We start from the raw sequence: 26,719 nt of genomic DNA on the forward strand, positions 1-26,719 counted from the left end.
TAGACACTCTGACCTTTAGGTTCACACAGGCCAAACACTCCTACTTTGCAAACTATTAGTTAATGTTTTACTTCAAGACTGCATTATTTCAGCAATTGATCACAACATGCAGGACAGGCAATACTGGCCTACCAGCCACTTCTGAATCTGTCCCCACTTCCGATCAAAGGAATGAAGAGAGTACTAGAAATGCAAAAATTTCATAAACCAAATAGTTTCTAACATATTGCATTCTCCAAAAACCTTAAATTAATCATACACATTTTCCCTAAAGAACAATGATAGCTGACTCAAAGTTACACATTCAAAATACAGAAAATTAGTAAGCTAAATATGTTCAATAGTAAGAGATGCATGTTTCCCTGTAGTTTAGAGAACTGTAAATAGAACTTACATTTAATAACTGTCTCATTCACTTATTTATTTATTATTATTTTTTTTTTTCTGAGACAGGATCTCACTTAGTTGCCCAGGCTGGAATGCAGTGGTGCCATCATAGCTCACTACAACTTCAAACTCCCAGGCTCAAGTGATCCTCCACTTCAGCTTATCCACTTATTATTATATTTAGTATAATTTTAGGAGTAAAAAGACAACAGATTGCAACACTTCCTCTTCAAGAACTGCATTCCATATTTGAAACTATACATGAGGTTAAAAGAAAATTAGCAACATGTCAATTGTTAGTGTTTTTCTTGAGCTGTGACAATATAAAATATTTACATTGCTTTTTAACCTGCTCGCAGAAAATTCACCACCAAAATCAAAAGAAAGTGTTTAATACTGTCCTATAGGCTTTTGCCCCTTCATACTACTACAACATCAAAAATATTTATTATGGGAATTTTCAGGACCAAGTCAATGTCAGAAAAGTAAAAGCATATTTATTTCATTTTAATCAGCCCAATTTCCATATGCCTATTCTTAAAAATTATTTTCTTGTTTTCCTTTCTGATAAAAGTATACTGAAAGTTTGTAAATTATAGAAAAGTATAGAAAGAAAGTAAAACCAACAATAATTCCACCATAGACAAACTGCAGTATTAATAATCACTTCCTTCTAGTAGTTTTTTGATGCTATATATGGATACTGGTTTTTGTAATATAAAATTGGGGTCCTACAAATTTTATTGTTTTGGTTTGCTTTTATCTCATATTCTTACATATTTTCCTCTATTATTAAATATGTTTTAAAATTGTAAGTCTGAATGACTTTACAGTGTTTTACTATATAGATATCATAATATAATTAATCCAAATTTTAGGACAATTAAAGCTACACTACACTTTGTCATTGCTAAAGCTACCTTGGCTAATGTAAGTAAAGCACTCATAATACTAGTAACTTATAACAATGGACACGATAATAGCTATAAATGTGTTTGTTGTTACTACTTAAAACAAATATCACATTTAATTTGCTGGCACAGAATGGCTTGATAAAATACATACATCAGTTTATACTATTTTCAATGTTTCAAAGGAAACCAGATTCACATCAGAATAAACTAGCCAAGTACTGATTTTGGGGGAGACAAATATGAAATTAGGGTTATTCCCTCAAATTACCTCTTTTTGTTGCCGTTCCAGTTCTCTCATGCGTATATCTCTTGCTTCTGCCCGGGCAGCCCGTTTTGCTGCCAGCCTTGCCTCTGCCTGAAAAGTAATATAAAACTCAGCTTTATACAACAAAAACAAAAACAACCTGTACACCAGATTTGAAAATAAAGAACGGGACATTACCATGCAAAAGGGGTGGGCAGGACAAGATATTATCTATCAGCAAGCAAGTTTGATTGATTGTTTTAATCAACTCTTATAAACTCATTTCTTTCTCTGGTTCCTAAGTCTTTCCTCAAATCCGGGCCTTTACCTTTAACTTCTTGTTTGATTACACACTCAACACATTTCATACAGTTTGTTATATGCCTCTCCAAACTTACTCTTTTTCCAGAATTTTTTCCCCATTGATTCAATCATATAAACTAGAAACTTCAGAGCCAACCTCTCTTTCATTTTGGACACTGCCAATAATCAGTCTCCAAGTACTGACAATTCTCTACCACTGAGTCTCTATCAAACCCATCTCAGCTTTCTTTATTCTCACTGTTCCTGCTCATTTCAGGAACTCTTCATCTGCCCACTCCCCACCTCTGTTTTAAAATTGAGACAGAATTCACATATCATCAAATTCACTATTTAAATGTATACAATTCCAACTGGATGCAGTGGCTCAGGCCTGTAATCCCAGCACTTTGGGAGGCCAAGGCAGGAGGATCATATGAGGCCAAGAGTTTGAGACCAGCTTAGGCAACATGATGAAACCCTGTCTCTACTAAAAATAAAAAAAATAGCCAGGTGTGGTGGTGCACACTTGTAATCCCAGCTACTTGGGTGGCTGAGACAGGAAAATTACTTGAACCTGGAAGGTGGAGGCTGCAGTGAGCTGAGATCATGCCACTGCACTGCAGCCTAGATGACAGAGTGAGACGCTGTCTCAAAAATAAATAAATAAATGTATACAATTCTGTGGTTTTTAGTATACTCACAGGATGTGCAATCATCATGACTAATTCCAGAACATTCTCACACCCCAAAATGAAACCTGGTACCCATTAGTAGTCATTCCCCATTAACCCTTTCTCCCAGCTCCTGGCAACCACTAATCTACATTCTGTGTCCATGCATTTGCCTATTCTGGACATTTCATATACATGGAATCATACCATAGGAATTCTTCATCTCTTGCTTACAGTTACCTCCAAATCCATCTGCCTACTTCCAGAATCTGCCTTATAATTTATCTTCTACATGGTTATATGATGGACAAATCAGCCTTTCAAAATGTATTATTTCTGATCACGTCATTCCACTGCGTAAAATCCTCCACCAACTCCTTATTACTTATGGTTAAAGCAAAAATTCCACAGAACAGCACAAAGGGAGGAACAGAAAGAAGAAAGGTAAAACTGAAATAAGGCTCCTCACAGTCAGGTCCCCACCTTACTTCCAAGTCCAGTAGTTCCCCCCTTATCTGTTGTTTCAGTTACCCATGGTTAACCAAGGTACAAAAATATTAAGTGGAAAATTCCAGAAATAAACAATTCATAAGTTTTAAATTGTACGCCATTCTGAGTAGTATGATAAAATCTCTCAGGACGTCAATCATCCCTTTGTCGAGCATATCCATCCTGTCTATGCTACCCATTTGTTAGCTGTCTCAGTTATCAAATCACAGTGATTGTGTTGGAGTAATCCTCATTTTATTTAATAATGGCCCCAAAGAGCAAGAGTAATTCTGACAATTCAGGTATGCCAAAGAGAAGCCATACAGTGCTTCCTTTAAGTGAAAAGGTGAACGTTCTACCTTAATAGAAAAAAGAATCATGCACTGAGGTTGCTAAGATCTATGGTAAGAACAAATCTTCTATCCATGAAATTGTGAAGAAGGAAAAAGAAATTTGTGCTAGTTTTGCTGCCGCACCTCAAACGGCAAAAGTTACAGCCACAGTGCATGATAGTTAAGATGGAAAAGGCATTACATTTGTAGGTGGAAAACATGAACAGAAATGTGTTCTGATTGATGGCAATCAGGTTTGCTACTATCCACAGTTTCAGGCATCTGCTGGGGGGCTTGGAATGTATCTCCCATGGATTGGAGGGGTGGGGACTACTCTACTTGCTCCACGTGTACTGGATGCATCCCATCTCTCTCCATTCCTGGACTCTACTGTGTTCTGTTACGCCTCTCTTCACAAACTGTTTGGCAGGAGCTGTTCTCCTTTCTCTTATTCAGTAAAATATTACCTTCTATGAAGATTCTACCCAGTCCCTCTTTCATAAAGTAAGGCTCTATACCCATGTCTCTATTGCGGCTTTATTGTGTTGTATTAAAATTCCATGCTTCTCTCACCCCACAACTTTTATGCCTCAAGGTCTGCTAAAAAAAACAAATGAATTGCAGGGCATAGGTCACAGTATCAAGGAAATGAGATAAGGAAATAGCTTAATGTGCCACATGAAACTTAGAAATCTTCTGTCTGCTTTCTATATGGTAGTGGAATGGTTTCCTCTGTCCTTGGTCACATCCTAACTCTGATTCAGACTATCCCCTCTGATAACTATAGTTGTTGTCTTCCCATGTTGTTATATTCGTGCCCAAGTCTCATAATAAGAATAAACTCAACCAATGTTTAAAAGGATCTACTACATTAAGCAATTATGCTAGGTGCTGAAAATACAGAGTAAAGTATGACATCTCTGCCCTAAAGCAGCTCACAAAGTTGAAGAATACAGAGACACAATGCTTATGGGAAGGAAGCATGTAGGAGGGAGAAATTAGTTTTGCCTGGCAAAGTCACAGCAGGCTTCTAAGAAGCAGAGAGAGTTAAATAGTTAACTGCTACTCAACTATTCCAATTGTGGCAATTTCCCAGTCTGTGTAACTGGTCTTTTAATAGAAAAACCCCTGCAAAGTAAATTGTAATCTACCAACCGTAAGCTGTAACCACTAACAATCTAGATAAATTAGTTTTCTCCCATGAATTTTACACTGGCCTCTGTCTTTTCAAAATCTATGCTCTGCTTCAAGTTATCTGCCTTCTTCACCCCTCTATGAGTAGACACTAGTTTCTTATTAGAGTTTTTTTTTTTTAATAGGAAACACTTCAAGGCTTTTAAGCTTAAGTAGATAGCAAATATATTTTAAAATCACAAAGCATCAAAACTTTCAAACCTTTTTAAGAAAGCCCTATCAATGTGTAGGAATTTTCATTTACATGTATATTAGCTTTGTACCTGAAGCCTCCTTTAGAAATTTAATTCAAGAATGCTAATTTTATCCTTCTAAGATTTGTCTGTGGCCAATTCTGTACAATCTATATATACTAAAATGAGACTTCCTTCATAAAACCCAACTTAGAGATAATTAAAATCTATTCTTTAATAAGACATTTTTAACTACAAAAAGGAAAGGAACAGAAAGAACATGGGCTTCAGAGACACACAAACACCCTTCCCTTTGTTACTTAGCCAACTCAGATGTTACCTCCCTTGGAGACTGTGTTGAAGAGAGGCCATTAAAACCACATGCTTTAAAAGAAATAAACAGGATTTAAAACTACTTTATCTGGTTCTTTCTATACATTATTACTAGATGCTTGAAGCAACATGGATAAGCAGGAGTAGCAAGGAGCCAACACTGATTCCAACCTAGTAGATGAAATATATGCTCTATAACTTATTGTGATATATTTTAAAATTATTTTTGAATAGACAATTATGGGTACATAAAACATACTTCTAGGTAGTTAACACTAGCATTTTTACCTCAGAATACAATCAGATAAAGAGCTGCTACAGATTCATTTTAATATACACCTCATACATACAAAATAAATGGGATATAACAATAAAGGACAACCAAGATTTAACTAAATTCACAGTAAAGGCTGGGCGTGGTGGCTCACGCCTGTAATCTCAGCACTTTGGGAGGACAAGGCGGGCAGATCACTTGAGACCAGGAGTTCAAGACCAGCCTGGTCAACATGGCGAAATCCCGTCTCTACTAAAAATGGAAAAAATTAGCTGGGCGTGGTGGTGCGTGCCTGTAATCCCAGCTACTCCAGAGGCTGAGGCATAAGAATCACTTGAACCCTGGAGGCAGAGGTTACAGTGAGCCAAGATTGCACTACTGCACTCCAGCCTGGGCAACAGAGTGAAACTCTGTCTCAGAAAATAAACAAACAAAACAAAATAAAGTTGGCTAAAACACACAATTACCATTTGATCCAATAATTCCACCTATGGGTATATATACAAAAGAACTGGAAAGCAGAGACAACATATGTTTATATACCAATGTTCACAGCAGCATTATTCACAACAGTCAAAATGCAGAAACAACCCAAGTATCTATCAATGGATGAATGGATAGACAAATTATGGTATATACATACTTTGGATCATTCAGCCTTAAAAAGAAAATTTTGATACATGCTGCAACATGGATGAATCTTGAAGACATTATACTAAATGAAATAAGCCAGACACAAAGGAGTAATATTGTATACTTCCACTTAATGAGAAACCTAAAGTAGTCAAATTCATACAGACAGAAAGCAGAATAGTGGTTGCCAGGGACTGAGGGTAGGGGGAAATGGGACTTACTATTTAAGGAGTACAGAGTTCCAGTACTGGATGATGACAGAGTTCTTAAGGATAGTGGTGATGGCTGCATGACAATGCAAATGGATGTAATGCCACTAAACTATATACTTAAATATAGTTACCATGATAAATTTCATGTTACATATATTTTACCAAAAGAAGTTGGCTAATTTAAAAGTCAGAATAAGATATAAATTAGAAGTACTCAGAAGCCTAAATTATTTAAATACTTTTAGAGTCTTTCGGCTGATATGACCCCAACTGTTATAATAAAGTTAATATAAAAATTCAGAAAAATTCAGGAGTTCAACACCAGCCTGGCCAATATGGTGAAACCCCATCTCTACTAAAAATACAAAAATTAGCCAGGCATGGTAGCGCTTGCCTGTAGTCCCAGCTACTTGGGAGGCTGAGGCAGAAGAATCGCTTGAACCTGGGAGACGAAGGTTGCAGTGAGCCGAGATGGCACCACTGCACTCTAGCCTGGGCAGCAGAGCAAGACTCTGTCTCAAAAAAAAAAAAAAAAAGACAGTGAAAATCATGGGCTTTGATCACTCCCAGAACAAATGCATTAGGTTGTATTTAAACTCACAGAACTTTTAAATTTGTAGAATATTCACTGTATCACTCAATGAATAATTAGGAATCACATAATGGACACTAAGAAAGAACTTCTCGGCCTGGCGGTGGCCTGCTCCAGTTCGAGCCGGTACCTCACTGCATCTCGCAAGAATTTGTGGATTTGGGGGTGGAACCCCATTCGGAAGAGCACAAAAAACTGCTCTTAAGTCATTGCAGAGCTACAGCTCTGGTTAGCCAGCCACAAAGTTGTCATGAGAGTCGTCTCCACAATACCAAGAGCTTGTGTCTGGCAGAGCCGGTGTGAGATGAGACAATGCTGTCCCACCTCCGGGATAACCAGGAGTTTTGGCCAGACTTTTGAGCACATACCGAGAGAGTGAGGAGCCAGATGACAAACACATACTATGGCACTAAGACAGATTAATAAGGAACTTAGTGATTTGGCCCATGACCCTCCAGCACAATGTTCTGCAGGTCCAGTTGAGGATGGTATGTTTCATTGGCAAGCCACAATTATGGGACCTAATGACAGCCCATATCAAAGCGGTGTATTCTTTTTGGCAATTCATTTTCCTACAGACTGCTCCTTCAAACCACCTAAGGTTGCATGTACAACAAGGATTTATCATCCAAATATTAACAGTAATGGCAGCATTTGTCTCGATATTCTAAGATCACAGTGGTTGCCTGCTTTAAACTATTTCTAAAGTTCTTTTATCCATTTGTTCACTGCTATGTGATCCAAACCCAGATGACACCCTAGTGCCAGAGAGCACACGGATCCATAAAATAGACAGACGTAAAAGTACAACAGAATATCTCGGGAATGGACTCAGAAGAATGCCATATGATGCTACCTTAAAGTCAGAATAACCTGCATTATAGCTGGAATAAACTTTAAATTACTGTTTAAAAAAAAAAAAAGGCTGGGCACGGTGGCTCACACCTGTAATCCTAGCACTTTGGGAGTCCAAGGCGGGCTGATCACTAGGTCAGGAGTTCAAGACCAGCCTGGCCAATATGGTGAAACCCTGTCTCTACTAAAAATACACAAATTAGCTGGGCATGGTGGCGTGAAGCTGTAATCCCAGCTACTCGCGAGCCTGAGGCAGGGGAATCACTTGACCCAGGAGGCGGAGGCTGCAGTGAGCCGAGATTATGCCACTGCACTCCAGCCTGGGCAACAGAGCAAGACTCAGTCTCAAAAAAAAAAAAAAAGAACTTCCAGGAAAAGAGAACTAAACATGTACTATGGTTTATGTATTTCTACATTAGATACTTCCTTTACCATCAGAATTTTGTATTATGTTCTTCTGGAATTTGAGAAAAGTAGATGAGATACAATAAAAATATAAATAATTTTAAAATGAGCAAAGGATTTAAATAGACATTTCTCCAAAGAAGATATACTTTGGGAGGCCGAGGCGGGCGGATCATGAGGTCAGGAGATCGAGACCATCCTGGCTAACACGGTGAAACCCCGTCTCTACTAAAAATACAAAAAATTAGCCGGGCGTGGTAGCGGGCGCCTGTAGTCCCAGCTACTTGGGAGGCTGAGGCAGGAGAATGGCGTGAACCCGGGAGGCGGAGCTTGCAGTGAGCCGAGATCGCGCCACTGCACTCCAGCCTGGGCGAAAGAGCGAGACTCCGTCTCAAAAAAAAAAAAAAAAAAAAAGATATAAAAATGACCAATAAGTACATAAAAAGATTCTCAACATCATTAGTCATTAAAGAAATGTAAATTAAAACCATATTGAGATACTTGATATCCACTAGGATTGCTATAATAAAAAATGTTTTTCAACTGAAAATAACTAAAATTGGCAAGGATGTGGAGAAATTAGAACCCTCATATATTACAGGGGTAAATGTAAAATGGCACAATTGCTGTGTGAACTGCTGAGGCAGTTCCTCAAAAGTTAAACACAGTGATACCATCCATCCACCTCTAAATATGTACCTAAGAGAAACGAGAACATATATCCACACAAAAACCTGTAAATGAATGTTCATAGCAGCATTATTGACAATAGCCAAAAAGTAGAAATAACCCAAATATCCATCAACTGATGAATGAATAAACCAGCGAGATTATCCATACAATGGAATATTATTCAGCCTTAAAAAGAAATGGAACACTGATACAGGATGCAACATGAATGAACCTTGAAAACATTTTGCTAAGTCAAAGAAGCCAGACACAAAAGGTCACATATTGCATGATTCGATTTATATGAAATGTCCAGAATAGGCAAAAACATAAAGACAGAAAGTAGATTACTGGTTGCCAGGGGCTGGGGAAGGGGAAGACGAGGAGTGACTGCTAAGTGGTATGAGGTTTCTTTTTGGGCTGATGAAATGTTATGCAATTAGGTAGGTGACAGTTGCACATCTTTGTGAATATATTAAAAACTACTGAATATTTTTAAATGGTGAATAGTTTTGATGGTATGTGAATTATATCTCAATTTAAATTTTTTAAATAGATGAGACTGAATGCATCAAAAATGCCTAAGCTAAATAAATACTAAAATATATAAAATTCTAATATATAAAATGGGATAAAGGGGAGCTTATAACCTATTAATAACAAGTTTGGAAAATGCTAAGTTAAACATTTTTTAAAATCAGAGTCCTTAATAATATGCATTATGAATCTCAAAGAAGAGGATAGAATATATAGTATTTCTCAGACTTGACCACATTACTAAATAAACCCTAAATGAAACTTCAAGGTTCATGCTCCAAGAAACACAGTTTGGGAAATAATGATTAAGTAATATATCAGGATCCAATTACAACTGTACTAAATCTTACCTTTGCTCTTGATACTTATAAAATTAAACTAAATTATCTGAATAATCACCTCACAATAGAAAACCCAAACTATTCAGATAATATATATACCATGGTTTGACCACTTACTTAGCAAGGATAGATCCTTATTTTCTTTCTTTTTTGGGGGGGTGGGGGGTGGGGGGGGCGGGGACAGGCTCTCACTCTGGCACCCAAGCTAGAGTGCAGTGGCATGATCTCAGCTCACTGCAGCCTTGACCTCCCAGGCTCAAGTGATCTTTCCCATCTCAGCCTCCTGACTAGCTGAGACTATAGGCATACACCACCACATCCAAACAATTTTTGTTTTTGTTTTTGTTTTTGTAGAGACAAGGTTTCACCATGTTGCCCAGGCTGGTCTCGAACTCCTGGACTCAAGCAATCTGCATGCCTCGGCCTCCCAAAGTGATGGGACTACAGGTGTGAGCCACCACACCTGGCCTTATTTTCTTTTCTTCCACAAAATAACCCGTTGAAGTACAGAAGGGTTAAGTAACTTGCCTTCCCCAGACAAGCAAATACTGGAGCTGAGATCTACATCCTAAGAATCTTACTTCAGTTCACACTCTTAACCACATTGCCACCAACTTACATCTTTATAGTTCAAGTATAATTGTATATCCTTAGACAAATCATAAAAACTTACTTTGGATAATTATCCTAGGATTTTCAACTTAGCACAGATTCTCTCTTTTCTATGAAATAATACTATTCTAGTTCTCTGAATAGAGAACTAGATAGGTAAATAATCTTCTCCTTTTACCATACACAGTATCTAATAACCAAATGTAGATAATCTCCTTTTACTGTACACAGCCTTTACTCTCATTTTTTACTCCCCAGTTTCAACTACCAGCCAATGAGAATGACTCAAATCTAGCATCTCAAGCTCTGACTTCTCTACCAAAATAAACACTTACATTTCTAACATCTATCTTGTCAGCACCAAAACCAGAGTGAATAAAATCAATCTCATTTTCCCCCAGTCAACAGGCTTTGCTTCCTTATTTTCCAGTTTCCATTAATGGAACCTTGTCACTCTTGTTCAAACCCAAGGTCTCAAGACCTCCTACTTCCTTAACAAATCTTCCTTTACAATATCCCCTGAATCCATCCTCTCCATCTACTCCAACAGACTCCCTCTACTTCCAAATAGGCTCTTAGTACTTTCACTTATAATACATCAAGTTTTTCTAATCCTAACTTCAGTTTCTCCATCTCAACTCTATCCCCATCCGTACTATTCCATCGTGGAATTAATTTACCTGAAGCAATTTACCTGAAACAAGGAACAAGTGAGGTAAAAATGTCTCAAAGTAAAACGTGATTAGCTATATTCTGTGATGCCCAATACCCAAAGCATTCTTAAACTTTCTGATATTTAAATTTGGATTTTGTTACTGCTTCAGTTAAATAAACAGAGGGGAACAGGCTAAAATAAACTTGTTGTGGCTCATGGTGGCATTCCAAATCAGAGACTCATGTGAGGCCAATCAATCGTATTCTAAATTTTCCATCCATCCAATGGGTCTACAAGTAGGAGGAACCTATTCAATGGGCTAGGCAGTGCTGTTTCCCTAAAATAAAATCCATAAATTGAATTTCACTTGAGACTGCTATCTGAGAGGAGGAAAAGGGTATGTATATTTAAGTACTGTATCTAATGAACCACAAATAAGTGTATTTCTTCAGGATGTAGGTACTTTAAGTATATAGTAGTTCCCCCTTATCCAAGTAAGTTCCAAGTCCCCCCGGAGATGCCTGAAACTGCAGATAGTACCAAACCCTATCCCACTGTCATCAATCAGAACATGTTTCTGTTCATGTCTTCCACTCAGAAATCTAGTCTTTTCCATCATAATATACTTATCACACACACTGGCTATAACTTCTGTGGTTTGAGATGCAGTAGGAAAACTAACACAGATTTTTCTTTTCTTTCTTCACAATTTCATGAATAGAAGATACGTTCATACCACAGATCTTAGCAACCTCAGCACACAATTTTTTTCCTTACTAAGTTGAGAACTTTCACCTTTTCACTTAAAGAAAGAATTTTATGGCTTCTCTTTGGCATATCCAAACTGCCAGAGTCACTCTTGCTCTTTGGGGTCATTATTAAATAAACTAAAGGTTACTCAAACACAAACAGTGTGATACCATGACAGTCAACCTGATAACAGAGCCGGCTCCTGTGAGACTATCTAGCAGGTAGCATACACTGTGTGGATACACTAGACAAAGGGATGATTTATGTCCTGTGCAGGATGATGCGAGATTTCATCATGCTACTCAGAACACTGCACGATTTAAACAAAAATAAACAAACTGTTTATTTCTGAAATTTTCCATTTAATATTTTCAAACTGTGGTCAAACATAAGTAACTGAAACCTCAGAAAGCAAAATCACATGAAGGAGAGACTCTGCACAATGAACCATACAAGGTTTTTAAAAACAAAATGGGTACCAATCAATGTGTAGCCTATTTAAAAAACAACAACAAAACAGGAAGGTATTTCCAAGATATATAATGTAAATGATCTGAATTATCAATGGAAAAAGTTTCTCTGCAAGACCTTATCAGTTCAGCACTTCTTTCATTATTCCAGTTCTGACACTTTTAGTATTTCCCCTCCTGTGCCAATGTTTTCATGACAGAAGGCATTTTAAGGTCTGAAGAAGGCATTCCCTTCACACCCTCCAAAGCCACTAACAGACTTCCCAGTCTTCCCTTCTTTCTTACTTTCCCTGTGGTTCTACTGAAGAGCTGTCTCTTCTGTTGTTGAAAGTCAAACCCTCCCAAGCCCCGTCACACACACTCACACACATACACACCCTCCATTTTATGATGTCCTCCCCAGGACTTTGTCCCAACTATCTGATCTCTCTTCTGGGTCTTTGCTCTCTACTTCTATTGGTTCACTCTCTTCATCATAACTAGGTTCAAAGTCTCTCTGATCTTTAAAAGGCCAGCAAAAAATCTCACCCTGGTCCAATTCTACCCTATCTTCTCTTTACAGCTAAGCTTTCTCACACCTCCCTCTTCACTTCTCACTCTCTTCAAATGACTGCAATCTGGCTTCTGCTCACATCACCTTATTGAAATTGTTCATCACAAAAGTCACTAATGACCTCTAACTACCAAACCCAATAGAATTTTTCTATTCTTATCTCATCTGTCTTCTCTGGACTTTCAATATCATTAAACACATATTCTTTCTTAAAACTCTCATCTCTTAGCTTTCTCCAATACTAGTGTCTCCTGGTTTTCCTCTTTATTCTCTCATCTCTCTCCTTCAGCATCCTTCATAAGCACATTTTTCCCTGCTAGCATCTTAAATGTTAATATAACCAAAGCTTTCAAGCTTCACCTCTTGCTCTTTTCATTCTATATTCTCTCCTGGGCCATACTGTTAGTCTGTAAATCTTTAAGTCAAGCTAGAATTTTCTCCCACAATCCTGATCCAACTTGCTATTAAAAATTGAAGCTGTGCTCACTATGGCAGCACATATACTAAAATTGGAAAGATACAGAGATTAGCATGGCCTCTGTGCAAGGATGATATACAAATTTGTGAAGCATCTTTATTTATTTATTTATTCATTCATTTATTTATTGATTGAGGCCAGACACAGTGGCTCATGCCTGTAGTCCTAGCACTTTGAGAGGCGGGCAGATGACTTGAGCTCAGGAGTTCAAGGCCAGCCTGGGCAACATGGGAAAACCCCGTCTCTACTAAAAACAAAAATTAGCCGGGCGTGGTAGTGCAAGATCATGCCACAGTGCTCTAATCTGGGCGACAGAATGAGACTCTGTCTCCAAAAAAAAAAAAAAAAAAAAATTGAGGCTCTCCCACTAGAACTCAGACTTAATACAACCCTAATTTAATTTATAATCATTCCCTTAATCTTCCTCTTCTTTTTTATATTCCCCATCAACTACCCCATTACCCAAAATATGAAACAAAGACTCATCATAAGGGTCCTTCCTCTTTTCTATCCTCCCTCCATATTCAGTTGCTAAGTCTCAACTACTTTGCTCCCATCAAGATTCTCTTTACTATTTCTTCTATCCAGACCTTCCTCTTTATTCCTATTGTCATTGTCTTATTTTAGGTTCTCATCATCTTTCACTAAGATAACTACAACAGCTTCATGACCAGCCTAGGCAACAAAGCAAACCCCCATCTCTACAAAAAATACAAAAATTAGCTGGGTGTCGTGGTACATGCCTGTAGTCCCAGAACCCAGGAAGCGGAGGTTGCAGTGAGCTAAGATTGCACCACTGCACTATAGCCTGGGCAACAGAGCAAGACCCTGTTTCAAAAAATAAATGGAAAACTATAACAGCTTCCTGTTTTCTGCCTTCTACCTTCTACCACTCACTCTCCACTGGGTGGCTAAAGCAATTATACTGCAATTCAAATCTGAAAAAGGATTTACCCTTTAATGGCTCCCCACAGCTTTGAAAATCAAATGTAAATTCCTCAGCACACAAATCCTTTCATGATTGGTCCCTATTTCCTCCCTAACATCACCTCCTCCCATTCCCTAGCCCCTCTCCAGCTATACTGAACTACTTACTATTCTGGCAGTTTCCCACCATAGTGCTAGCTGTTTTACACCCCTGTGTCTATAGAGCTCTTAGAAGGCAATATACAAAAACCCATTAAACAAGGCTGTTTATGGTGATACATATTAAACCTTTTTTTTGAAACCAAACATTTATTTCGCATTTGATTTCATTGGTTCAAATGTTTAAAAGCTGGAGTAAATCCACCTGTCTTTCTTATGGGCTCTTCCTCCAATGTGTGTTAATCTGGCCAAGTATGGCATATGCTGTTGCTGAATCCTGGTCCTCTAAGGCCTAAGAGGCTCATCCCCAGGCAGGGACCGGAGTCAAAGCAAATGCAGAAGGCGGCCACAGGTACAGTCTCAGTAGCATCAGACATTGTTTGGGCTGATTCCTGAGTATCTATCCTGTCCCTCAGGACAGCCAGGGTTTAGCACTCTAAGTAGCTACTGGCTCACGATCATATGATCACTGCAAGAACACCAACCCCAGCAGGTCCCAGCTCCAGCCAGTTTCCTCTGGGCAGCATGTGAGAATGGACTTCCTGCCTTTTTGTTTGTTTGTTTTTATTTTTATCATCCAGATCTAGTTTCAAAGAGCTCCAAAATGTCCTTGCCACATGTGGACCTGAGAGCAAGAGATGACTTTTCAGAGCCATATTCTTGTTGCATTTGGACAAAATGAATAATGCCTTTCATAGTTTCTTTGTATTTCTCTTCAATAGGTGGTTGACCCAACATTTTTCCTACTTTTTTTTTTTTTGAGACAGGGTCTCACTCTGTTGCCCAGGGCATGATCCCAGCTCATCACAGCCTCAACCTCCCTGGGCTCAGGCAATCCTCCCACCTCAGCCTCCTGAGTAGCTGGAACTACAAGCACGTGTCACCATGCCTGGCTAATTTTTGTATTTTTTGTAGAGACAGGGTTTCACCATGTTGCCCCAGCCAGCTGGTCTCAACTCCGGGGCTCACACAATCCGCCCACCTCGGCCTCTGGTCCCAAAGTGCTAGAATTACAAGCGTGAGCTACCATGCTCGGCCAACCCAACGTCTTTGCCCTATACAATGAAAATACAAAATACAAAATGAGAACACAAAAAATAAAGCATTACATTGTAAAAATTTAATTTAATTGGTCCAAAATATACTTAAATAAAATATGCATTTCAATAAAAATGTCTACAGTGAAAGACTTTATGCATTCTGGGGAACTTTACAACATGTAGATAGGGCCAACATTCACAGAGGGTAAGGGCATTTGTATCCAATCACAATTTGTAGCAGGTTTCTTATTCCAATCTGCAAGTTACACTGAACACATCATGAGCATCACTTCGGGAGAAAACCAATTTTGTTGGGGAAAAGAATAAGAAAGCTCCAGCCTCAATTTTGAGTTCACTACAACTTCTCAAGAGTATCACCAACAGCCTAAACAGTACGAGTTCAAAAAAGTAAACATGTTAAGGTGATATAGTTTAGATGTCTCTTCCAAATATCATGTTGAGATGTAATCCCCAGTGTTGGAGGTGAGGCCTGGTGGGAGGTATTTGGGTCATCGGGGTGGATCCCTCACGACGTGGTGCTTTCAACACAACAGTAAGTTCTCGTGAGATCTGGCTGTCCCCCTTGCGCTCTCGTTTCCACTCTTGCCATATGATGTGCCTGCTCCTGCTTCACCTTCCACCATGAGTAAAAGCTCCCTGAGGCCTCCCCAGAAGCCAAGTAGATGCCAGTGCCATGCTTCTACAGCCTGCCAAACCATAAGCCAATTAAACCTCTTTTCTTTATAAATCACCCAGTCTTGGGCATTTATAGCAATGCAAGAACAGCCTAAAACATAAGATAAGCAGATAACTCTTTAGAAACCTAAATACGTTTTCTTGCTGTCTTTATGTTGAATTCTCCATCTACAACGGGCAGTCATGAAGATGGTCTTCGTCAGGACAACATGGTCACAGGACTGGGACAATCCAGGGGAATGAGAGGGAGAGTCAGGGGACAGGGAGAGAAGGCAATGCCTCTTGCTGCTTTTTCACATTAGAGACAAACTGTAACACACAGTCCACGGGCCTGCAATCTTCTCCTTTTATCATCTGGCATTAACACTTGATGTAGTCATCGACTTTATTCAAGTAGTCCTCCTTGTCCTACAAATGATGTTCTGCAGCTTCAACATTCAGTGGATCGTCAAAATTCAGAAGATTAGTAAACAAATAATTTAATCTCCAAATAACATCCTTTAACGTTCTCGTGGGAGCCCAGCCAGTGCTGTCAATCGAATGTCCTCAGTAAACTTTAGACATATTTCCCCTATCTCTGTGATGTTAGGGTACCAGATCCTGGTCAGGCATTTCACTTTGGAAGGCACCACATTGTATGCATCAGGAAGTCCAGTTTCGAGCTGAAATTTTCCACCCTAGTAGTAACCCTCGTCTGGGGTTACAGTCAGCAGAAAGCAATGAAGCTTTTTAGATCAGGAAATACTCTTGACATGTACAAGGTAAATAAGCTCAAGCTCTGCAACCTCTTTAACAATCAACTCGTCTCTCACAGAACCCTCTGACTGGGGCCGGATGCTATGGCTGACGTCCCAGACCCTTTGAGACTGTCATCGCACTTCAGTTTGCTTACAGGTGTCAGCGCTACTCCTGCCTTTACCCTGGGCACCCCAAGACAGGTGAGGCAGGCCTGGCGCCCAACACCATGCCTGGCCTGGGCAGTGGTGGTGAGACACGGCCCCTCATAGCTACATCGACTCCAGGTGGCAGGTTCAGAAGTTATTAGAACTTTTAATACATGAACAAGAAGGACACATTTTTATTTTATCACACTGATTCCTTAATAGGAGGAAGGAGAGGGATAGGCCTGGGGAATGAAACAAAGGACCTTAAACTTGGTTTATATCTCTTTCTCCCTTCCTTTCTTCCTAACATTTTAAAGAAAAGATCTGAAACAACTGTGACAACATGTTAACATTTGTTAATGCTGGGTGTTGGACTCATGGATACTTATATTATTGCCAAAATCTTTCTGTATTTAATGTTTTTCAAAAACAAGCCAGGCATGGTAGTGGTGCCTGTAATCCCAGCTACTCAGGAGGCAAGGTGGGAGAATCACTTGAGCCTAGGAATTCGAGTCCAGCTTGGGCAACCTAGCAAGACCTCATCTCAAAAACAAAACAAAACAAAATACTACAGTAGTACACGAAAACACACTCAAATGACTTTAAAAGAAGAAAATCCTCTAGCTTTAAAACTTTAGTATCACAGTGTGATGGTGCTAAAACTGCTATTTTAAAGGAGGCAAATTTACAACTCATAATTTGACAGAAATGCACCGAACTGAGCCAATGAGGTCTGGAATTGCCAGCCACACATATGTCCATAACATAAAACCTATGCAACTGGCATGGACAAAAGAGAGATAATGTACAATTTGGGCCTTTACAGACTATGCTTTAATTTCAAGAAATTTGAAATACAAAATTTGAGAAAGTAAAACATTCAAAGAAAATGACTAACTCAGGTAGCAAAGACTCAGAGTTCACTGTGTTTAATTTTGTTTACTCTTCCATGACACTCATGCCAAAAAAACACTGAAAGACAAATTAAGAGACATAATATTTACTGTGTTGCCATGGTTTCCAAATTAACAAAAATTACTGCTCTATTTCCTAGCAACTTCCCTTTAGTACAAAAATTTTTAATTAAATCTTACAATATGATTATGTTTAACCACTTTAAGTTTTTGGTAGTTGAAGACAAATATTTAAATTTTTCTGAGCATAAACACCAACATGTAGTAGATAAACTCTAAGAATTTTAACTCATCTTTTTCTGATGTCAAACAACTATATCTTCCATTTACTCGGAGACCTTTTGACAGCAAAAATATTCTTTTGGAATGAGAGAGGACTTTATACAACCCAATAAACAGTATACAAAAAGTAAAACTTTGGATCTGCAATGATATATTTAACCAAAAATACTAATTTGGGGACTAATATAAATACTTGTGAGAGGGGGAAAAAAAGGTGTTGCTAGTACTGTCTTCAAATTTAGGTTAATGATATTGTGCCATCTGAATTTTTTTCTCCAAATCCCTGTAAGTCTCCAAAGCCCACCTCTCCTGGAACATGAACAATGACTTCAAATGGGTGAATGTTAGCCTTGCTTCTGATACATTTTAGAGAGTTATCTGAACATCATCTGTTTCCTCAGCTGTAAACATGGCTAGTAATAATATCTATCCTACTTAGCTCAAGACTTTTGTGAGAATCAAGATGTGAAACTGCTTTCAAAGTCATGAAAAGTTACTGAAAAACAAAAAATAAGCTATTAATGGTGGAATTAGAGAAGACTGATTGAAAAACAATCTGGCATAGTAAGAGGTTAAATGCACAGACTCTGGAGCCAAGCTTCAGAGTCTGAATCCTGGCTCTACTATTTCCTAGCTACGTAACCTTGGGGAAGTTACTTAACTTTTCTGTGCAATGGTTTCCGCATCTGCAAAATGCAGATAAAAAAACTGACTGCAGATTTTATAAGGATTAAATGAATTACTGCATGTAAAATGCTTAGAATAGTGTTTGCTACACAGCACTCAGCAAGTGCTGGATGTTAGAATCCTATACAATTTTTTAAAGAAAGCATCACATTAAAAAAAAAAGTTCAAATACTTAGTGACAACACAAAAGGAGACTAAAAGGTGGTGACATTTTCCTCCCTTACAGAAATCTGGGTAAATCCCTCCAATTTTGAAAGGAAACATTCTGGGTAGTTTCAAATTTCAACTACAATTATGTTGTTTCCAAAATGCTTCATTTGTGCAAATAGTTAAGATCACTCACTGTAGAGTCGTATCTACGTTTTCATTTTTAAATCTTTTAACTGAAAAATATCTCACTGATTTTTAAGTTCTGGGATACATGTGCAGGACCTGCAGGTTTGTTACATAGGTAAACACGTGTCATGATGGTTTGCTGTACCTATCAACCTATCACCTAGGTATTTAGCCCCACATGCATTAGGTATTTATCCTGATGCTCTCCCTCACCCCACTGTGCTCCCTCTCCACAGGCCCCAGTGTGTGTTGTTCCTCTTCCTGTGTCCATGTGTTCTCATTGTTCAGCTCCCACTTATAAGTGAGAACATGCAGTGTTTGGTTTTCTGTTCCTGTGTTAGTCTGTTGAGGATAATGGCTTCCAGCTCCATCCATGTCCTTCCTGCAAAGGATATGATATAGTTCCTTTTTATGGCTGCACAATATTCCGTGGTGTATATGTACCACATTTTCTTTATCCAGTCTATCACTGATGGGCATTTGAGTTGATGTAACTCAAATGTAACCCAAAACTATAAAAACCCTAGAAGAAAATCTAGGCAATGTCATTAAGGACATAAGCACAGGCAAAAAATTTCATGATCAAAAGCAATCGCAACAAAAGTAAGAATTGACAAATGGGATCTAATTAAACTAAAGAGCTTCTGTAAGGCAAAAGAAACTATCATCAGAGTGAACAGACAAGCTACAAAATGGGAGAAAATTTTTGCAATCTATCCATTTGACAAAGGTCTAATATCCAGAATCTACAAGGAACTTAAACAAATTTACAAGAAAAAAAAACTCCATTAAAAAGTGGGCAAAGGACATGAACAGACACTTCTCAAAAGAAGCAATGTATGCAGCCAACAAACATGAAAAAAAGCTCAACATCACTGATTAGAGAAATGCAAATCAAAACCACAATGAGAAACCATCTCACGCCAGTCAGAATGGTGATTATTAAAAAGTCAAGAAACAACAGATGCTGACGAGGCTGTGGAGAAACAGGAGCACTTCTACACTGTTGGTGAGAATGTTAGTTAGTTCAACCATTGTAGAAGACAGTGTGGTGATTCCTCAAAGACCTAGAACCAGAAATACCATTTGACCCAGCAATCCCATTACTTGAAGGAATATAAATCATTCTATTATAAAAATACCTGCACATGTATGTTCACTGGAGCACTATTCACAACAGCAAAGACATGGAATCAACCCAAACGCTCTCACTGATTTTTAATGTATTTTTGTTATAGTAATATCACAATTTCTTATCAGGTTTTAGGTAATAACTTTCCTTTGCTACAAATAGCCTCCTACAGCATTTGACTTCTAATTCAAAAGCTAACTGAGCAGCTTCCAAAAGGAAAATCATAACAATGAGCTGGATCAAAAAAGTGTGTAATGTGTCAAAAGGAAATACACTATTCCTAAATAAGTTATTTACTAATAACAAAGAGGAAGTGATATGGTAATAATTCTCACCAAAAGAATATAATTTAATGATGCTCTTAATGATGCTCTAAGCAACTCTTATACCATATTAGTTTATGGTCAGTCTGCAGTTGCAGATAGAGTCTGAAACAAAGTTGGCAATTAAGTAAGAAATCCCAGCTGGCAGTCATCTTAAATTTCCAATATACAGCAGGAAATGTTGCCAGTGATTCAATAGGTGACGCCCCTTCCCTTTTTCTTTTTTCTGAGTTACAACAAACTGAAACAAAATTGCCCCAGAAGTTCTGTTACCAGCTAACAGAATTAAACATAAAAATTCCACTGCAATGTTTCAAAAAATAAAACACTGAATCTGAACCGACATGAAATATTGTTTCCATCAACATTTACACACCACGTCTGAAGCATATTAACTGCATAGCCCAATGAGTATTTCTATAATATAGTCATCATATCTTCAACATTCTAATTATCCTAAGTTTACATTCGGAAGATTAATTATAAATTTCAATACATTATAACAAGTACATGGAACTGAAGTAACCCATAAAAATATAAAGAAAAATTAATTTTGGATGCATTGGATATTGTGAAAATTGATTATATAAATTGGAATTATCTTGTCATACCCAATTAAATTACAGTCATGAGATGAGGGAGGAAGAAAAGGAAAAGAAAAGCACTTAGGGCACAAGCATCTGCCCAGGGATTATCTGGCAAGCCAGCTGCTGAAATGACCTGCTATAACCTTAAGATCAGTTTTACCTAGTAGCTGCGGAAATGAACTGCTATAACTCTAAGACTAGTTTTACCTACCACAGTCACTCACAAATCAGAGCATGCCAGCTCCCAAAAACTTCGCTAGTGCCAATGCATTTTCTTCCAAAACAATGCATACCATTTCTCTAATAAAAACCTCGATCTTTTCTTTGTTCTTTGGACATACCAAAGACCAATGCAGTCTGTGTGTATGCCCAAATTACAATTCTACTGTCTCAAATAAAATGTGTTGTTCAGAGATTCATCTCTATATTTGATTTCTGTTGATAATATCCAACTATATTTTATTCTAACACACTATTTTAGAGACTAGCTATAACATCTTGCTCATAATAAACATCTGAAACTAGTTCAATGAGTAAACGTCTATATCTCTGTCAAATCGGCATTTTTACAATACATCTGTGCAACTCAGTGTTGAGAGGGGATTTACCAAACATACCTCTCTGGCAATGTTACTCAAAGCTTCATCTTCTGCAGAAAATCGGTCTTTCACAGGTGTTCTTTTCCTTCCAGAACCAGGAGTCCCCATCTTGTGTTCTTAATAGTCTTTTAACTTTGAAAGTGATTTAACTGTGTTTTCAGCCCTGAAGTAAACAAAAACATAATAACTTAAGGTATTTCTTTGTGCAATTTTCATGCTCATTTATATATTCACTTTTAACACAGAAATTAGTCACCAAATACCTCTTCCCACTACCAAATTATTCCAATAAATTTTAGAATATTTAATTTTATACTAATTACTAAAACTCCTACTTCTTTTCACTATGCTACCCACAGCAATCTGTGTGTATTATAATATTAGCCTCAGAAAGCTGCCATCAGCAGAAATTCTACTTAACCATTTAAAATTACTATAGCTGGGCAGCCTGGCCAACATGGTGAAACCCTGTCTCTATCAAAAATACAAAAATTAGCCGAGCAGGGTGGTGCATGTCTGTAATCCCAGCTACTCTAGAGGCTGAGGCAGGAAAATCACTTGAACCTAGGAGGTGGAGGTTGTAGTGAGCCAAGATTGCGCCACAGCACTCCAGCTTGGGAGACAGAGCAAGACTCTGTCTCAAAATAAATAAATAAATAAATAAATAAATAAATAAATAAATAAATAAATCACTATAGTTATTTCTAAAACCAATTTCCATCCCAGAATGAAAAACATTTCAGAAGTTATTCAGCCTAAACTTTTAGAAGAAAATGTTCAAGAGGTTTTACTACTAAGCCTTATAGTTACAAAAGTAACTTTGCTTTTTAGTGTAATTTAAGAAAAATTCCAATTAAACCATGACAACATCAGGCACGGTGGCTCTCACCTGTAATCCCAGCACTTGGGGAGGCTGAGGTGGGCAGATCACTTGAGGCCAGGAGTTCGAGACCAGCCTGGCCAACATGGTAAAACCCCATCTCCACTAAAAATTCAAAAATTAGCCAGGCATGGTGGCGCATGCCTATAATCCCAGATACTACGGTGGCTGAGGCACAAGAATCACCTAAACCCAGGAGATGGAGGTTGCAGTCAGCCAAGATCACGCCACTGGACTCCAGCCTGGGTGACAGAGAGAGACTCCACCTCAAAAAAAACAAAAACAAACAGACAAAAAAAACCCACAACCATATAAAAGAAAAAATGAAGGTTTATTACTCTGCAATTAACAATAACCAACACTGTCCATGTAACAAATACCTAAGTGTCTGTTGTTACCAGGTACTATAGGAGGTGCTAAAGGTACAGTGATGAAGAAAACTGATATAGTCAAATGATTAAGAATATATCGCCAGGCACGGTGGCTCATGCCTGTAATCCCAGCACTTTGGAAGGCCAAAGCAGGTGGATCACCTGGGATCAGGAGTTCAAGACCAGCCTGACCAACATGGTGAAACCCCATCTCTACTAAAAATACAAAATTAGCAGGACATGGTGGTGCATGCCTGTAATCCCAGCTACTTGGGAGGCTGGGGCAGGAGAATCGCTTGAACCTGGGAGACAGAGGTTTCAGTGAGCCGAGGTTGCACCACTGCACTCCAGCCTGGGCAACAAGAGAGAAACTCCTTCTCAAAATATAAAAAAAAAGAATATATCTATGAACCTGTTACTATTACTTATTAGACCTATTTTAACAAAAGGAAGAAGAAAAACCCATCCACCAGGATTAAATAATAAGGATGAAAAAGACCATCTAACCTTTGGTTAGATGGTATTTGAGATTAAAGATTACCATGAAAGAATGCAACCCAAATTTCATGCCCTCTTTTCTTCTATACACATTCCTAAGAAGTATAGCTCATTTAGCTAAATATTCTATAACTTAAAAAATTTTTGACTTGCTTTAACAAAATAAACCAGCAAAATTTCATTACAGTATGAATCACAAAGAAATTCTCAAGTAAGTCTGTCCTAACACAATTGGCTATATTGAAATTCTAAGTGACTTTAATGTACTGGAATTTAGTTGATTCCGGCTAAATAAAGCAGAACTATTCCACCAAAAAGTTTTCTCCAATAAAGATTCAGGACATTCCCAACTTATCTGACACCATTTCTCATTCATCAGAGCTAGCTTGTTATTCTGTCCACCAGAATAAAGACTGATGATGGTTTATTACTTTTACTTCACTAGAGAAGATATATCTGGATATGATTATTAAGAACTCATTTAAAAATGGAAACACCAGCTGGGCATGGTGGCTCATGCCTGTAATACAACACTTTGGGAGGCCAAGGCGGGCAAATCACAGGAGATCAGGAGTTCAAGACCAGTCTGGCCAACATGGCGAAACCCCATCTCTACTAAAAATACAAAAATTAGCTGGGCGAGGTGGCACATGTCTGTAATCCCAGGTACTCGGGAGGCTGAGGGAGGAGAATCGCTTGAATCCAGAAGGTGGAGATTGCAATGAACCGAGATCGCGCCACTGCACTCCAACCTGGGCAACAGAGCAAGACTCCGTCTCAAAAAAAAAAAAGGAAACATGAAAAAATGTACTTCTTAATGTAGCAGCTGATATATCCCAGATACAAATCAGAACAACTCCTGATAAGGACAGAAAAGTTTTCTCAGAGGTCTCTAATCATCTTCAGCATAATTTTAAAGATTATTCACTTACCTAATAGTAACAGTGTATAATTGCTGGTGGAAATGTAAACTAGTACAACCACTATGGAAAACAATATGAAGATTTCTTTTTTTTTTCTTTTTTTTTTTTTTGTTGAGATGGAGTCTCGCTCTGTCACTCAGGCTAGAGTGCAGTGGTACAATCTCAGCTCACTGCAACCTCCGCCTCCCGGGTTCAAGCAATTCTCCTGCCTCGGCTTTCCAAGTAGCTGGAACTACAGGCGTATGCCACCATGCCCAGCTAATTTATGTATTTTTAGTAGAGACGGGGTTTCACCATGTTGGCCAGGCTGGTCTCGAACTCCTGACCTCAGGAGGCAGGTGATCCGCCTGCCTCGGCCTCCCAAAGTGCTGGGATTACAGGCATGAGCCACCAGGCCTGGCCGGAAGATTTCTTAAAGAACTAAAAGTAGAACTACCATTTGATTCAGCAATCCCACTACTAGGTCTCTACCAAGGAAAAGAAGTTATTATATGAAAAAGACACATACACACACACGTTTATAGCAAAACAATTCACAATTGCAAAGATACGGAAAAAACACAAGTGCTCATCAACCAACAAGAAGATAAAGAAAATGTGATATATATACACCATGTAATACTACTCAGCCATAAAAATGAATGAAATAATGTCTCTTGCAGTGACTTGGATGGAGCTGGAGGCCATTACTGTAAGTGAAGTAACATATGATCTCACTTATAATTGGGAGCTAAAATATACAGACACAAAGGCATAAGAATGATATAATAGACTTTGGGGACTTGGTGGTGGGGGCAAGGACGGCGGGGTAAGGAATAAAATACTACATAGTGGGTACAGCATAAACTGCTTGGGTGACAGGTGCACTAAAATCTCAGAAATCACCACTAAAGAACTTACCCACATAACCAAAAAACATCTGTACTCCAAAAACTATTGAAATAATTTTTTTTTTTTTGAGACGGAGTCTCGCTCTTTCTTGCCCAGGCTGGACTGCAGTGACATGATCTTGGCTCACTGCAGTCTTTGCCTCCCGGGTTCAAGTGATTCTCCTGTCTCAGCCTCCCGAGTAGCTGGGACTACATGTGTGTGCCACCATACCTGGCTAATTTTGTAATTTTAGTAGAGACGGGGTTTCACCATGTTGGCCAGACTGGTCTCAAACTCCTGACCTCAGGTGATCCGCCCGCCTCAGCCTTCCAAAGTGCTAGGATTACAGGCATGAGCCACATGACCGAAATGAAATTTTTTAAAAAATGGTAGTGGTGTATGCAAATATTAGCCACCTACTAAAAATAAGCAACATGCAATGCAATGTTCCTTTTCAGACTAGATTGACAATTTAGTGAATGCACTATGGTATCATCCAATATTTGTCCATCAGTCAGCTTTCCAAGGACACAATGAAAGATATTTCACAGAAGCAGGAGACAAAAATGTAAGCACTTTCTAATTCCAGACACATAAAAATCATTGGAGAATAAAAATAGATTTGGCTGGAAGTATATCAATAGTTTAACAGTGGTTTTTTTAGGAAGATAGGATTATGGATGCATTTTTTCTTAATTCTCTAAAATTTCAATAGCATTAAGGAAAAAGAGATGCATTTTAAAACCAGGCGTGGTGGCTCACATCTAATAATCCCAGCACTTTGGGAGGCTGAATCAGGAGAACTGCTTGAGCTTAGGAGTTTGAGACCAGCCTGGGCAAAACCCTGTCTCTAGAAAAATTTTTTAAAAATTAGCCAGGCATGGTGGCACATACCTGTAGTTCCAGCTACTTGGGAGGCTGAGGTGCAAGAACTGACTGACCCTGGGAGGTCAAGGCTGCAGTGAGCCATGATCACTGCACTCCAGCCTGGGTGACAGAGTGAGACCCTATCTCAAAAAATAAATAAATAAAAATAAAAACATTCCAATCTAAGGCTCAAAAAATAAACTAGTCCCCAACTGGATCACATCAAAATTAAACATAATATGCCATACTACTGAGACACTAATCTGAAACCACTTCTGGTAGCATTCTTTTGAATGTACTTCTTTCTTTTCTTTCTCCCCTACCCCCATGATCCATTTTCTTTCTTTCTCAACTAACAATGCCTATGCCTTAGACCTGCCAGAGTATTCCTGGACCACAGATTTATGTAAAAAATTATTCTTTCTTAAAATTGCTTCCAAACAAAATGGTTTCAACAAGCTCCAGAATAGACAGCCCTGAGAAAGAGATGACAGGAAAAAGCAGCACAGGATAAGCAGGAAATAGGAAGAACTTCCTGTCTATCTTCCTTATTCTTCTTGTCATATCTACAGAGAGCACCTAGGTTTTTATATGACTGATTGGCCAGGTCCAGTTACCTTTTTCAGTTCACATGATGCAGATCAAGGACTACCTAGTTCAAAGGACAA

The 26,719-nt window shown here is 38.4% G+C and overlaps 1 protein-coding gene, 1 non-coding gene and 2 pseudogenes across 51 annotated transcripts in view; 2 read left to right on the plus strand and 2 right to left on the minus strand.

Annotated features, from left to right (window-relative positions):
* The window catches only part of LRRFIP2 (LRR binding FLII interacting protein 2), a 124,168-nt gene that overhangs the window by 74,891 nt on the left and 22,558 nt on the right, over window positions 1-26,719 (minus strand). For 33 of the 50 annotated variants that reach the window (XM_054681652.1, XM_054681649.1, XM_063805574.1 and 30 more), the window contains exons 3-4: window positions 21,661-21,805; window positions 1,570-1,656 (exon numbers count right to left, since the gene is read on the minus strand). In XM_054681652.1, coding sequence (XP_054537627.1) covers window positions 1,570-1,656; window positions 21,661-21,750 — 177 coding nt within the window. In that variant the 5' untranslated portion in view covers window positions 21,751-21,805. Of the gene's footprint in view, window positions 1-132; window positions 184-1,569; window positions 1,657-21,660; window positions 21,806-26,719 lie in introns of all 50 variants that reach the window. The other 17 variants (XM_024355373.3, XM_024355372.3, XM_063805557.1 and 14 more) reach the window with 1 other exon arrangement.
* Window positions 7,155-7,674, plus strand: LOC101057806 (ubiquitin-conjugating enzyme E2 D3-like; annotated as a pseudogene).
* Window positions 13,078-13,181, plus strand: LOC112208739 (U6 spliceosomal RNA). The gene has a single exon (XR_002943315.1). It is a non-coding gene; the product is annotated as a U6 spliceosomal RNA (small nuclear RNA).
* On the minus strand, window positions 16,117-16,973 carry LOC107970422 (NEDD8-conjugating enzyme UBE2F-like; annotated as a pseudogene).

This window comes from Pan troglodytes, chromosome 2 (assembly GCF_028858775.2).
Source record: "Pan troglodytes isolate AG18354 chromosome 2, NHGRI_mPanTro3-v2.0_pri, whole genome shotgun sequence".
NCBI classification, from domain to species: Eukaryota; Metazoa; Chordata; class Mammalia; order Primates; family Hominidae; genus Pan; species Pan troglodytes.